At 49.7% G+C, this 15,570-nt stretch overlaps 1 protein-coding gene across 1 annotated transcript in view; it reads left to right on the plus strand.

Annotated features, from left to right (window-relative positions):
- Positions 1-15,570, plus strand: part of dysf (dysferlin, limb girdle muscular dystrophy 2B (autosomal recessive)) — a 450,750-nt gene that overhangs the window by 111,213 nt on the left and 323,967 nt on the right. The window contains exon 4 of the mRNA XM_038793128.1: positions 3,190-3,295. Coding sequence (XP_038649056.1) covers positions 3,190-3,295 — 106 coding nt within the window. The remainder of the gene's footprint in view (positions 1-3,189; positions 3,296-15,570) is intronic.

The following is a 15,570-nucleotide window of genomic DNA, read 5'->3' on the forward strand; positions in this document are numbered from 1 at the left end:
GAATATTTCCACCACTTTTTGTTTTTTTTCCCCCCACATTTCCGGAATCGGCGGTATTTTGTGTTAGTCCGCAGGGATCGATCTGCTGAAGTCCCTGAGTGAGATTTCAACCTGCAACCCACTGACGGAGCTTTGAGGAAGAAGGATAAATATGGCAAATTTCGGCAACCTTGGATAACGAGAGATATTGTTGGCCTCGTCAAAAAGGAAAAGGAGGCATTTGTCAGGGCTAGAAGGCTGGGAACAGACAAAGTCTGTGTGGAATATAAGGAAAGTAGGAAGGAACTTAAGCAAGGAGTCAGGAGGGCAAAAAGGGGTCACGAAAAGTCATTGCCAAATAGAGTTAAGGAAAATCCCAAGGCTTTTTACACTTCCATAAAAAGCAAGAGGGTAGCCAGGGAAAGGGTTGCCCCACTGAAAGATAGGCAAGGGGATCTATGTGTGGAACCAGAGGAAATGGGCGAGGTACGAAATGAATACTTTACATCAATATTCATCAAAGAGAAGGAATTGGTGGACGTTGAGTCTAGAGAAGGGTGTGTAGATAGCCTGGGTTACATTGAGATCCAAAAAGACAAGGTGTTGGGCGCCTTGAAAAATATTAAGGTAAATCAGTCCCCAGGGCCTGATGGGATCAATCCCAGAATACCAAAGGAGGCAAGAGAGGAAATTGCTGAAGCATTGACAGAAATCTTTGGGTCCTCACTGTCTTCAGGTGATGTCCCGGAGGACTGGAGAATAGCCAATGTTGTTCCTTTGTTTAAGAAGGGTAGCCAGGATAATCCAGGGAACTACAGGTCGGTGAGCCTTACGTCAGTGGTAGGGAAATTACTGGAGAGAATTCTTCAAGGCAGGATCTACTCCCATTTGGAAGCAAGTATATTAGCGAGCGGCAGCACGGTTTTGTGACGGGGAGGTTGTGTCTCACTAACTTGATAGAGATTTTCGAGGAGGTCACAAGATGATTGATGCAGGTAGGGCAGTGGATGTTGTCTATATGGACTTCAGGAAGGCCTTTGACAAGGTCCCTCATGGCAGACTGGTACAAAAGGTGAAGTCACACGGGATCAGATGTGAGCTGGCAAGATGGATACAGAACTGGCTAGGTCATAGAAGGCAGAGAGTAGCAATGGAAGGGTGCTTTTCTGATTGGAGGGCTGTGACTAGTGGTGTTCCGCAGGGATCAGTGCTGGGACCTTTGCTGTTCGTAGTATATATAAATAATTTGGAGGAAAATGTAACTGGTCTGATTAGTAAGTTTGCGGATGACACAAAGGTTGATGGAATTGCGGATAGCAACGAGGACTGTCAGAGGATACAGCAGGATTTAGATCGTTTGGAGACTTGGGTGGAGAGATGGCAGATGGAGTTTAATCCGGACAAATGTGAGGTAATGCATTTTGGAAGGTCTAATACAGGTAGGGAATATACAGTGAATAGTAGAACCCTTAAGAGTATTGACAGTCAGAGAGATCTAGGTGCACAGGTCCACAGGTCACTGAAAGGGGCAACACAGGTGGAGAAGGTAGTCAAGAAGGCATACGGCATGCTTGCCTTCATTGGCCGGGGCAGTGAGTATAAAAATTGGCAAGTCATGTTGCAGCTGTATAGAACCTTAGTTAGGCCACACTTGGAGTATAGTGTTCAATTCTGGTCGCCACACTACCAGAAGGATGTGGAGGCTTTAAGAGAGGGTGCAGAAGAGATTTACCAGGATGATGCCTGGTATGGAGGGCATTAGCTATGAGGAGCAGTTGAATAAACTTGGTTTGCTCTCACTGGAACAAAGGAGGTTGAGGGGCGACCTGATAGAGGTCTACAAAATTATATGGGGCATAGACAGAGTGGATAGTCAGAGACCTTTTTCCCAGGGTAGAGGGGCCAATTACTAGGGGGCATAGGTTTAAGTTGCGAGGGGCAAGGTTTAGAGGAGATGCACGAGGTAAGTTTTTTACACAGAGGGTAGTGGGTGCCTGGAACACGCTGCCGGAGGAGGTAGTGGAAGCAGGGACGATAGTGACGTTTAAGGGGCATCTTGACAAATACATGAATAGGATGGGAATAGAGGGATACGGACAACGGAAGTGTAGATGATTTTAGTTTAGACGGGCCGCATGGTTGACGCAGGCTTGGAGGGCCGAAGGGCCTGTTCCTGTGCTGTACTCTTCTTTGTTCTTTGACCCAAACACACATGTAAATCATGCTGAATCACGTGGTACGTACCTGCAGGACTATTAGACTTCAGCAACACAGGGTGTGTTATCACATAATGTGTTTCGCGGGATCTTTCACCCAGTAATGCACCGATTCAAATCTAACACCACAGACCTGTGTGTATCACGCAGGCTGGCACTCCTCGTGCAGTACAGAGGGAATGCCGCACTCTCGGAGATGGGACATCGAGGTTCCAGCTGCTCACACAGCTGGATGTTCACAAAGTAGAGTTGGGGTCTTCTCCTCAACATCCCGCCCAATACTTTATCCCTCAGTCAACATCCGATCCGATCACTTTTAGAATATCAGCAAAATATCACAGATGCTGCAAATCTGAAACAAAAAGAAGAGGCACACGTACTTGAAATGTTGGGTGGGATTTTCAGGACCCCCTCCTCCAGCAGTGAAGGAAGCTCGCCATTGGCTGGTGTGGGGTCTCCCAGCCCGGCCGCTGTCTCAGGGTTTTTGTGTGGGCCGCCCCCTGCCGAACGGGAAGAACCCGCTGACTGGAAATGTGCTGGAAAGGTCCCGTGAACCCAGTTTCTCTCTCCACAGATGCGGCGTGACCAGCTGAGCGTTTCCAGCATTTTCTGTATTGATTTCTGATCGTTATTACGCTGCTTCCTGTCGGGTCTTGCTGTTCACAAATCAGCTGCCATGTTTCTGACTTCCATTCAGTGGAAGGGGTGGCGGGAGGGCCGAATTTCATGAGGGTGTTGTGTCAATCTGAATCTCCTTTCAAATACTAAACCCCATTCTATACTAGGGGCGGGATTCCCTGTTGTGAGTGTACGTCGCTCGCCAGGGCGGACGATTCGGCACTCTGCCACAATCTCCAGCGCGAGCGAAGAATCCCCTGCCGTGAATGGGTGGAGAATCCCGTCCCGTTTACTCACACAGTGCTAACAACTCAGTGGTCGAGGGAATTCTAAGCCCTGTCCTCAAATTTATTCCGTGCTATTCTTTAATCCACAGGTTCCTGGGAGAGGTACGAACCTCCCTGAGAGATGTACTGAACTCCCCAAATCTCGTGGCCAAATACAATCTGGCTCTACTGAACACCAAGCAACAGAACACTGGGGTAAGAGGAAAAGCATTTTAACATTTTGACTCACACTGTCACTCAGTAACCCCTCTCCCCCAGCACCCTGTGTTACTGACTGTATCTCTACTGATGATAATCCAGCTCCCTCACACTGTCACTCAGTAACCCCTCTCCCACAGCAACCTGTGTTACTGACTGTATCTCTACTGATGTTAATCCAGCTCCCTCACACTGTCACTCAGTAACCCCTCTCCCACAGCAACCTGTGTTACTGTATCTCTACTGATGTTAATCCAGCTCCCTCACACTGTCACTCAGTAACCCCTTTCCCCCAGCACCCTGTGTTACTGACTGTATCTGTACTGATGTTAATCCAGCTCCCTCACACTGTCACTCAGTCACCCCTTTCCCCCAGTACCCTGTGTTACTGACTGTATCTCTACTGATGTTAATCCAGCTCCCTCACACTGTCACTCAGTCACCCCTTTCCCCCAGCACCCTGTGTTACTGACTGTATCTGTACTGATGTTAATCCAGCTCCCTCAAACTGTCACTCAGTAACCCCTTTCCCCCCCGCACCCTGCGTTACTGACTGTATATCTACAGATGTTAATCCAGCTCCCTCACACTGTCACTCAGTAACCCCTCTCCCCCAGCACCTTGTGTTACTGACTGTATCTCTACTGATGTTAATCCAGCTCCCTCACACTGTCACTCAGTAACCCCTCTTCCCCCAGCACCCTGTGTTACTAACTATCTCTACTGATGTTAATCTAGCTCTTTCACACTCTCATTCAGTAACCCCTTTCCCCCCATCACCCTGTGTTACTGACTATATCTCTATTGATGGTAATCCAGCTCCCTCACACTGTCACTCAGTAACCCCTTTCCGCCCAGCACCGTGTGTTACTGACTATCTGTACTGATGTTAATCCAGCTCCCTCACACTGTCACTCAGTAACCCCTTTCCCCCAGCACCCTGTGTTACTGACTATCTGTACTGATGTTAATCCAGCTCCCTCACACTGTCACTCAGTAACCCCTTCTCCCCCAGCACCCTGTGTTACTGACTGTATCTCTACTGATGTTAATCCAGCTCCTTCACACTGTCTCTCAGTAATCCCTCTCCCCCAGCAACCTGTGTTACTGACTGTATCTCTACTGATGTTAATCCAGCTCCCTCACACTGTCACTCAGTAACCCCTTTCCGCCCAGCACCCTGTGTTACTGACTGTATCTGTACTGATGGTAATCCAGCTCCCTCACACTGTCACTCAGTAACCCCTCTCCCCCAGCACCCTGTGTTACTGACTGTATCTGTGCTGATGTTAATCCAGTTCCCTCACACTGTCGCTCAGTAACCCCTCTCCCCCCAGCACATTGTGTTACTGACTGTATCTGTGCTGATGTTAATCCAGCTCCCTCACACTGTCACACAGTAACCCATCTCCCCCAGCACCCTGTGTTACTGACTGTATCTGTGCTGATGTTAATACAGCTCCCTCACACGGTCACTCAGCAATCCCTTTCCCCCCAGCACCCTGTGTTACTGACTGTATCTCCACTGATGTTAATCCAGCTCCCTCACACTGTCACTCAGTAACCCCTTTCCCCCCAGCACACCGTTACTGACTGTATCTCTACTGATGTTAATCCAGCTCCCTCACACTGTCACTCAGTAACCCCTCAACCCCAGCACCCTGTGTTACTGACTGTATCTCTACTGATGTTAATCCAGCTCCCTCACACTGTCACTCAGTAACCCCTCTCCCCCAGCACCCTATTACTAACTGTACCTTCACTGATGTTAATCCAGCTCCCTCACACTGTCACTCAGTCACTCCTTTCCCCCAGCACCCTGTGTTACTGACTGTATCTTCACTGATGTTAATCCAGCTCCCTCACACTGTCACTCAGTCACCCCTTTCCCCCAGCAACCTGCGTTACTGACTGTATCTGTACTGATGTTAACCCAGCTCCTGCACACTATCACTCAGTAACCCCTCTCCCCCAGCACCCTGTGTTACTGACCGTATCTGTACCGATGTTAATCCAGCTCCCTCACACTGTCACTCAGTAACCCCTTTCCCCCCAGCACCCTGCGTTACTGACTGTATCTCTACTGATGTTAATCCAGCTCCCTCACACTGTCAGTCAGTAACCCCTTTCCCCCAGCACCCTGTGTTACTGACTGTATCTGTACTGATGATAATCCAGCTCCCTCACACTGTCACTCAGTAACCCATCTCCCCCAGCACCCTGTGTTACTGACTGTATCTGTACTGATGTTAATCCAGCTCCCTCACACTGTCACTCAGTAACCCCTCAACCCCAGCACCCTGTGTTACTGACTGTATCTCTACTGATGTTAATCCAGCTCCCTCACACTGTCACTCAGTAACCCATCTCCCCCCAGCACATTGTGTTACTGACTGTATCTGTGCTGATGTTAATCCAGCTCCCTCACACTGTCACACAGTAACCCATCTCCCCCAGCACCCTGTGTTACTGACTGTATCTGTGCTGATGTTAATCCAGCTCCCTCACACTGTCACTCAGTAACCCCTTTCCCCCCAGCACCCTGCGTTACTGACTGTATCTCTACTGATGTTAATCCAGCTCCCTCACACTGTCAGTCAGTAACCCCTTTCCCCCAGCACCCTGTGTTACTGACTGTATCTGTACTGATGATAATCCAGCTCCATCACACTGTCACTCAGTAACCCCTCAACCCCAGCACCCTGTGTTACTGACTGTATCTCTACTGATGTTAATCCAGCTCCCTCACACTGTCACTCAGTAACCCCTCTCCCCCAGCACCCTATTACTAACTGTACCTTCACTGATGTTAATCCAGCTCCCTCACACTGTCACTCAGTCACTCCTTTCCCCCAGCACCCTGTGTTACTGACTGTATCTTCACTGATGTTAATCCAGCTCCCTCACACTGTCACTCAGTCACCCCTTTCCCCCAGCACCCTGCGTTACTGACTGTATCTGTACTGATGTTAACCCAGCTCCTGCACACTATCACTCAGTAACCCCTCTCCCCCAGCACCCTGTGTTACTGACCGTATCTGTACCGATGTTAATCCAGCTCCCTCACACTGTCACTCAGTAACCCCTTTCCCCCCAGCACCCTGCGTTACTGACTGTATCTCTACTGATGTTAATCCAGCTCCCTCACACTGTCAGTCAGTAACCCCTTTCCCCCAGCACCCTGTGTTACTGACTGTATCTGTACTGATGATAATCCAGCTCCCTCACACTGTCACTCAGTAACCCATCTCCCCCAGCACCCTGTGTTACTGACTGTATCTGTACTGATGTTAATCCAGCTCCCTCACACTGTCACTCAGTAACCCCTCAACCCCAGCACCCTGTGTTACTGACTGTATCTCTACTGATGTTAATCCAGCTCCCTCACACTGTCACTCAGTAACCCCTCTCCCCCCAGCACATTGTGTTACTGACTGTATCTGTGCTGATGTTAATCCAGCTCCCTCACACTGTCACACAGTAACCCATCTCCCCCAGCACCCTGTGTTACTGACTGTATCTGTGCTGATGTTAATCCAGCTCCCTCACACTGTCACTCAGTAACCCCTTTCCCCCCAGCACCCCGCGTTACTGACTGTATCTCTACTGATGTTAATCCAGCTCCCTCACACTGTCAGTCAGTAACCCCTTTCCCCCAGCACCCTGTGTTACTGACTGTATCTGTACTGATGATAATCCAGCTCCCTCACACTCACTCAGTAACCCCTCTCCCCCAGCACCCTGTGTTACTGACTGTATCTCCACTGATGTTAATCCAGCTCCCTCACACTGTCACTCAGTAACCCCTTTCCCCCCAGCACACTGTTACTGACTGTATCTCTACTGATGTTAATCCAGCTCCCTCACACTGTCACTCAGTAACCCCTCTCCCCCAGCACCCTTTGTTACTGACTGTATCTGTACTGATGATAATCCAGCTCCCTCACACTGTCACTCAGTAACCCATCTCCCCCAGCACCCTGTGTTACTGACTGTATCTCTACTGATGTTAATCCAGCTCCCTCACACTGTCACTCAGTCACCCCTTTCCCCCAGCACCCTGCGTTACTGACTGTATATCTACTGATGTTAATCCAGCTCCCTCACACTGTCACTCAGTAACCCCTCTCCCCCAGCACCCTGTGTTACTGACCGTATCTGTACCGATGTTAATCCAGCTCCCTCACACTGTCACTCAGTAACCCCTTTCCCCCCAGCACCCTGCGTTACTGACTGTATCTCTACTGATGTTAATCCAGCTCCCTCACACTGTCAGTCAGTAACCCCTTTCCCCCAGCACCCTGCGTTACTGACTGTATATCTACTGATGTTAATCCAGCTCCCTCACACTGTCACTCAGTAACCCCTCTCCCCCAGCACCCTCTGTTACTGACTGTATCTGTACTGATGATAATCCAGCTCCCTCACACTGTCACTCAGTAACCCATCTCCCCCAGCACCCTGTGTTACTGACTGTATCTGTACTGATGTTAATCCAGCTCCCTCACACTGTCACTCAGTAACCCCTCAACCCCAGCACCCTGTGTTACTGACTGTATCTCTACTGATGTTAATCCAGCTCCCTCACACTGTCACTGAGTAACCCCTCTCCCCCCAGCACATTGTGTTACTGACTGTATCTGTGCTGATGTTAATCCAGCTCCCTCACACTGTCACTCAGTAACCCCTCTCCCCCAGCACCCTATTACTAACTGTATCTTCACTGATGTTAATCCAGCTCCCTCACACTGTCACTCAGTAACCCCTCTCCCCCAGCACCCTGTGTTACTGACCGTATCTGTACCGATGTTAAGCCAGCTCCCTCACACTGTCACTCAGTAACCCCTTTCCCCCCAGCACCCTGCGTTACTGACTGTATCTCTACTGATGTTAATCCAGCTCCCTCACACTGTCAGTCAGTAACCCCTTTCCCCCAGCACCCTGTGTTACTGACTGTATCTGTACTGATGTTAATCCAGCTCCCTCACACTGTCACTCAGTCACCCCTTTCCCCCAGCACCCTGCGTTACTGACTGTATATCTACTGATGTTAATCCAGCTCCCTCACACTGTCACTCAGTAACCCCTCTCCCACAGCACCCTGTGTTACTGACTGTATCTCTACTGATGTTAATCCAGCTCCCTCACACTGTCACTCAGTAACCCCTTTCCCACAGCACCCTGTGGCGAGGGTTTAGCCTTTAATACAAAGTTAGAGGGTCAGAGAGGTTCAGGGTGAGATTTCGGATCCGGGCAGTGGAAGACACGGCCCCAGTAGTGGAGTACAAACATTGGCGATGCTGTAGAGGGGCGAATGGCAGGAGTGCCGATATTTCACAGGCTAGTCTGCCTCTTTTGGCTCCCCCAAACTGATGGTCTTTCTGTGAGTTTCTGTGAGTTTCTGGTGTTGTGTGGTTTGATCTTACACCTCGGCTGCCATGTAGACGGAGGCCCGATGTATTGTGGTCATAATTTTTTGAAGTCATCAATGGGTGACTGCAGCTTTAACAGGCTGGCTGTGCACTGCGGGGGAGGGGGCAGTGGGGGGCGGCGGTTGGGGGGGGGGAGTGGGGGCAGGGGGCTCCAGTTGCTCAGATTGACTCTCCCAGCTGCCTTCCATTTGCAACCCTGGAATGTGAGAGATCTGAGTGAATCAGCAAAGAGAAGCCGCCAGCTTGTGGCCCTGTGATTCAGAGCCCAGCGATGCCGGCAACAGATTCCAGACGGCAAGAGCACTGACTGAGGTCTGGCTGACCCGTAAGAGCAAACATTCATCAAATAACCCCAGTGAAGTCACTGACAGGTTTTAACGAGAAAGGAAGGAAGTATGTAGGGAAGGCCAATTAAAAGCCACTCCCGTTCGCTGGCTAAGAAGCAAGGCCACTGATTAAAGAGGCCTTGGTGAGGGCGCAGAGAAGGATGGTACTGTGGAGAATGTTGTGGAATGGTACAGCACAGATGGAGGCCATTCAGCCCATCGTGCTTTTTCTGGCTTGAACATACGGATTAGGAGCAGGAGTAGGCCACTCGCCCCCTCAAGTCTGCTCCACCATTCAATAAGGTTACGGCTGATCTGTTTCTAACCCCGAGTCCACATTCCTGCCAACCCCAATAACCTTTCACCCCCCCCCCTTGTTAATCAAGAATCTATCTCACTCTGCCTTACAAGAAAGATTCTGCTTGCAGCGCCTCCTGAGGAAGAGAGTTCCTGAGACTCACCTCCTTCTGAGAGAAAACATTTCTCTTCATCTCTGTCGTAAATGTCAGGGGCTGGTTTAGCACACGGGGCTAAATTGCTGGCTTTGAAAGCAGACCAAGGCAGGCCAGCAGCACGGTTCAATTCCCGTACCAGCCTCACGAAAACAGGCGCCGGAATGTGGCGACTAGGGGCTTTTCACAGTAACTTCATTTGAAGCCTACTCGTGACAATAAGCGATTTTCATTTCATTTCATTTCAAATGGGAGAACACTTATTGTTAAACAGTGACCCCTGGTTCTCGATTCATTCTCGATTCTCTATGTCAATAACCCTCAGGATCTTAAAGGTTTCAATCAAGTTGCCTCTTACTGTTCCAAATTCCAGTGGATTCATGCTTCACCTGTCCACCTTTTCCTCATCAGACAATTCGACCACTCCAGTCATTCATCTGGGAAACGTTCTCTGAAGTGCTTCCAACACATTTATGTCCTTCTTTAAATTAGAAGACCCATACTCTGCACAGTATTCCAGACGGAGTCTCACCAATGACCTGTATAATTGAACCCTAACCTCCCTATGTTGTATTCATAGATGGAAACATACTTAGAAAATAGAAGCAGGAGGAGGCCATTCGGCCCTTCCAGCCTGCTTTGCCATTCATCATGATCATGGCTGATCATCAAGTTCAATATCCTGATCCCACCTTCCCCATTTTCCCTTGATCGATTTAGTCCCAAGAGCTATATCTAATTCCTTGAAATTACACAACGTTTTGGCTTCAACTACTGTCTATGGTGGCGAATTCCACAGATTCACCACTCTCTGGGTGAAGAAATTTCTCCTCCCCTCAGTCCTAAAAGGTTTACCCCTTATCCTCAAACTATGACCCCCCCCTAGTTCTGGACTCCCCCACCATCGGGAACATTCTTTCTGAATCGACCCTGTCTAATCCCGTCGGAATTTTGTAAGTTTCTATGAGGTTCCCCTCACAATAACAATAACATTCTATTAGCTTTCCTAATGACTTGCTGTACCTGTACTCTAACCTTTTGTGATTCATGCACTAGGACACCCAGATCCCTCTGCACCTCAGCTAATTGCTGCTTCACTACAGTATGTTTTCAGTATCTAACGTGCAACATAACTTTAGTTAGCATGGATATTTCATTCCACGGAATTTCATTCCCAAAAGCATCAAAATAGAGTGGGATAATAAGTAAGCGGACCAAAAGACAAGATGGAAATCAATGAAAAAGACTCTTGACAATCATGTGTAGTGTAAAACAGGTTACTGATTCACAATGTGCTTATTATGTACTCCTGTCCTGGCAATTTCACCTCACAAAGCCCTCTCTCAGTAAACTCTTTGAGCACAAAATTATCAGAACTTCAGCCATGATCCCTTCCTCGGTTCACCAGATAATGGTGGATGACAAAGGCTCAGCTCATATCTCATCCATCCAGAATGACACATGAACATTTGTATTCGGAGCAGGAATAAGCCATTCAGCCCCTTGAATCTGCTCTACATTATATCAATGACCACAACTCAAAATTACTTAGTTGGATGCAGAGCATGTTGACACATCACAAAAGATGTATGGATGTCGGTTTTGTCTTTCTGTCGTTACATGAGGCAGAGTGACTTGTAACAACGATGATATTGGAGGCCTGGTGCTGAGTCACTTAGGATAATTAATCACAGAGCAGTAAACTCATGTTAGGAACGTTGCTACAAATAAATCCCTACATTTATTAAATAATTCAACTCTCTAGCTAATACAACCTTACCATTCTGACTTCTCTGGCACCAACTCACAAGTCACACGAGTTGCCCTTTTTATGCTGATGGCATTATCCCAATGATTTGACAATCAGACCAGCATCTTCTGAAGATTGTAGATTGAATTGGTGATATGTATTATTCAGAGGAGAATGATGCAAGATACAAAATTCAATCCAGCCTTAACTCTAGAACTGCATTGTTTCCCTTTCCTTCAGAAGCTGTCACATAGACTTGTGAACTTACAGCCTAAAATTTAAAAAAATGCAATTAATAAATAAGGTGCCCCAATAGTAAAGGAAAAGTGACTTCCCCTCTACCCCAAGACATGCCCACTACCCCCCCCCCCCAGCCACCTCAAGCTCCTCAAACTCCCCCATCCAACCCCTAACTCCCCCCAAGCCACCTTTTCAACCTCCCCCTCATGCCATCCCAATAACCCCATTCCCCCACTCAAACCCCACCACACCCTGCCGCTCCATCTCTCACATGCCCCCCCACCCTGTGTAACCCCTAGCTCCCCCCATGCCACCTCAACATTCTCATCTTCCTCCACACAATCCCCACTTCCCCAATGCCACCCAATCTCCCCCTACCCAATCCCCCACCCCACATCACCCCAAACCTCCCCCATGCCACCTCAACATCCTTAAACTCCCCCACCCAATCCCCACTTCCCCATGCCACCATATCCCCCACCTCCTCCCAACTCACACCATCCGCACCACCCCACCCGCCGCTCCATCTCTCCCAGCTCCCCCACCCCAACTAACCACATCTCCCTATGCCATCTAATCATTCAAACTCCTCCACCCACCCCACTTCCCTCCATGGTGCTTCATCTCCCCCACCCACCCACCATACGCCACCCGCAACCACCCCCCTTTGCTGCCCCGTAACCCCCACCCTCCCCACGCCAAGTCACTCCCAACATCCCCCCATGCCACCTGAACATCCTCAAGCTGCCCCACCCAATCCCCACTTTCCCCCCCCCCATGCTGTCCCATCTCCCCCACCCCACTCCAGCCCCAACCAGACCCCCCATGCCGCCCCATTTCCCCACTTCCTCCGCACAATGCCACCCACCCACCTGCCCCTGTGCCGCCACAACATCCGCAAACTCCCACCACGCCATCTCCCCAACCTCCCCCCATGCCACTCCAAATTTCCCCACTCAACCCGGACCTCCCCGCAAGCTGCCACATCGCCCCCATTGTTGTGTTATGCTTCTTCGTGTAGCATAAGCTGCTTCCTTGATGTATACTCTGACAAAGGAAGGTTCAGACTTGGAGATAGATTTAACACATTTATTGAACAGTTAACAACTCTCCTACTTGGGTTGGACTCTACTGCTAATCTAACTATAGTAACTCAATCTAACTAACCAGTCTGCTCTAAGCCATGCGGTGGGTGTGGTGCTTCCTGATCTGCCCCTGTCTCTCAGAGTGTCTCCTATGGAAAGAGAAAGAGCATGTGTGCCCTGTCCTTTTATATGGGTCGCCCCCTTGTGGTAGTGTCACCTCTGGGTGTGTCTTGACTGTCCATTGGTTGTGTCCTATCTTACTGACCTATTGTTGAATATCTGTGTGTCATGATGTTTCTGGTGCTCTCTCTAGTGTTGATTCAGTCCTAGTGTATCTGCATTAACCCCTTGTGTATTTACAGCGATGCATATCACCACACCCATGCCTCCCAATATCCACAACCTCCCACCACCCAACCACCCAAACTCCCCCCACCCCTCCAACAGAGCAAAGCTCCCTTGGTACTGCTCAGTCAGCTGTCAGGCAGCTGTCAGAGGAGTGTTTGCCGGGTCAGTGTGGATGGAATATTGTGGCTCCCTTTCTCACTCGATAACCACAGACCATGTCATTTCTATTCAAACATTGCTGCCAGTCACAGAAAGACCAGCGATTTATTTCTACACATAATGTACTTATTGTCCCAGGGAGAGAGGTTTGAAACAGCTGACAGCGAGAGCTGGAGGCCGGAATGATATGGAATTCACTGTTGTTGATCCCACTCTTCAGGAGAATTCCTGGGAGAGTTGGAGGATGGAACAAAGCCAAACAGTGGCTGAACACTTTCTGGCAGTAGTTGACTGGAGATGTTGTATTCAGCTGGTTGAGGTAGGCCGGTGGGCTCAGTGGAGACGGTGGCACAGTGCTAATATCACTGGACTAGGAATCCCGAAGATCAAGCTAATGCTTGATGAACACCGGTTCGAATCCCACCAAGACAGTTGGTAGAATTTAAATTCAATTATTAAAACATGGATTATGAATCTTGTCTCAGTATTGGTGAAACCATTGTTGTAAAAATCCGATAATGCCCTTGAGAAAAAGAAGCTTACCATCCTGATCTGAGGGAGCTTTATTCTGTTTTGTGGCGTGGAAAGTTTGGAGGGGCTGGGAGGGCGGTGGGGGCTGCTGGTGACGGGGCAGTGTAAAGGCAGATTTACTCTGCCACTAACCTCGTGCGGTACCTGACTGTGGTGAATGTATTCACCATAATGTATGCATGATACCATAACCTGTAACCTGTGACCTGGAAGTGGTGATATGAACTGCTTCCAGGTACTGTACTGTAACCCCAGTATGGCTCCGCCTCTGGCTCCGTCCACGGAAGGCCGTTCTTCTGGCCCTTAGGTCTAGAAGTCTCCCAATCCCCGGCTGGAAGGAGGTCCTCCCTGACGCCCCCCACTCCATCAGATCGCTCCTTTGCATGGCCACGAACGAGACCCCTCACGATCGTTTGTTTATCTTCCCCAGTAAGTCCACCTCTGGGGTCTTGCTTCCATCTTGGCTGAAAACTCCGGGACCAGTCCTTTTCCGGAGGCACATGAGGAGCCATAAGACTGACCCCCTGGTCAAGAAGGTCCAGCTGCTCCATGCTAACCCCCAGTACGCTTACATCTCGCACCAGGACGGACGGCAAGACACGGTCTCCCGACGGGACCTGGCGCCAGCTGGTTCCCCCGCCAACGCACCCCCCCCCCCGCCTACATCCTCCCCCTCTCTGCTGCCCGCCGCCACTCACAGCACTCCCCACCCCCACACCCCAACCGTCTCCGACACCCCGGACTGAGGCTCAAGCTCCAGACACAACGCCCCTGGAGTCACCACCTGTGACAACTGTGCCGGCCGCACTGCCAGAGCTGCGGAGGGCGAAGAGAACGATCCAGCCTCCAGATAGACTGAATATGTAATGACCCCATGTCACCACGCTGGACTTGATTTTTTAAGAGGGGGTGAATGTGGTGATTGTCTTCACCATAATGTATGCATGATACCATAACCTGTAACCTGAGACCTGGAAGTGGTGATATGAACTGCTTCCAGGTACTGTACTGTAACCCCGGTATGGCTCCGCCTCTGGCTCCGCCCACATTGAGGCCATATATAAGCCGACCTCTTGTGGGCGGCATTCATCTGTACTACTGACTCTGGCTAGGCAGGCTCATGACTAATAAAGCCTACTGTTCGCTCGCTCTCTCTGCCTCACTGTAAATTGAAGCTACGTCACTGACCTGGGAGAGTTTGATGGGAACAGTGTAAAAGGAGCTTTACTCTGTATCTAACCCCGTGCTGTACCTGTCCTGGGAGTGTTTGATGAGGACAGTGCAGAGGGAGCTTTACTCTGTATCTAACCCCGTGCTGTCCCTGTTCTGGGAGTGTTTGATGGGGACAGTGTAGAGGGAGCTTTACTCTGTATCTAACCCTGTGTTGTACCTGCCCTGGGAGTGTTTGATGGGGACAGTGTAGAGGGAACTTTACTCTGTATCTAACCCTGTGCTGTACCTGTCCTGGGAGTGTTTGATGGGGACAGTGTAGAGGGAGCTTTACTCTGTATCTAACCCCGTACTGTACCTGTCCTGGGAGTGTTTGATGGGGACAGTGTAGAGGGAGCTTTACTCTGTATCTAACTCCGTGCTGTACCTGTCCTGGGAGTGTTTGACGGGGACAGTGTAGAGGAAGCTTTACTCTGTATCTAACCCCGTGCTGTGCCTGTCCTGGGAGTGTTTGATGGAGACAGTATAGAGGGAGCTTCACTCTGTATCTAACCCCGTGCTGTACCTGTCCTGGGAGTGTTTGATGGAGACAGTATAGAGGGAGCTTCACTCTGTATCTAACCCCGTGCTGTACCTGTCCTGGGAGTGTTTGATGGGGACAGTATAGAGGGAGCTTCACTCTGTATCTAACCCCGTGCTGTACCTGTCCTGGGAGTGTTTGATGGGGACAGTATAGAGGGAGCTTCACTCTGTATCTAACCCCGTGCTGTACCTGTCCT

This window comes from Scyliorhinus canicula, chromosome 3 (assembly GCF_902713615.1).
Source record: "Scyliorhinus canicula chromosome 3, sScyCan1.1, whole genome shotgun sequence".
Classification (NCBI taxonomy): domain Eukaryota; kingdom Metazoa; phylum Chordata; class Chondrichthyes; order Carcharhiniformes; family Scyliorhinidae; genus Scyliorhinus; species Scyliorhinus canicula.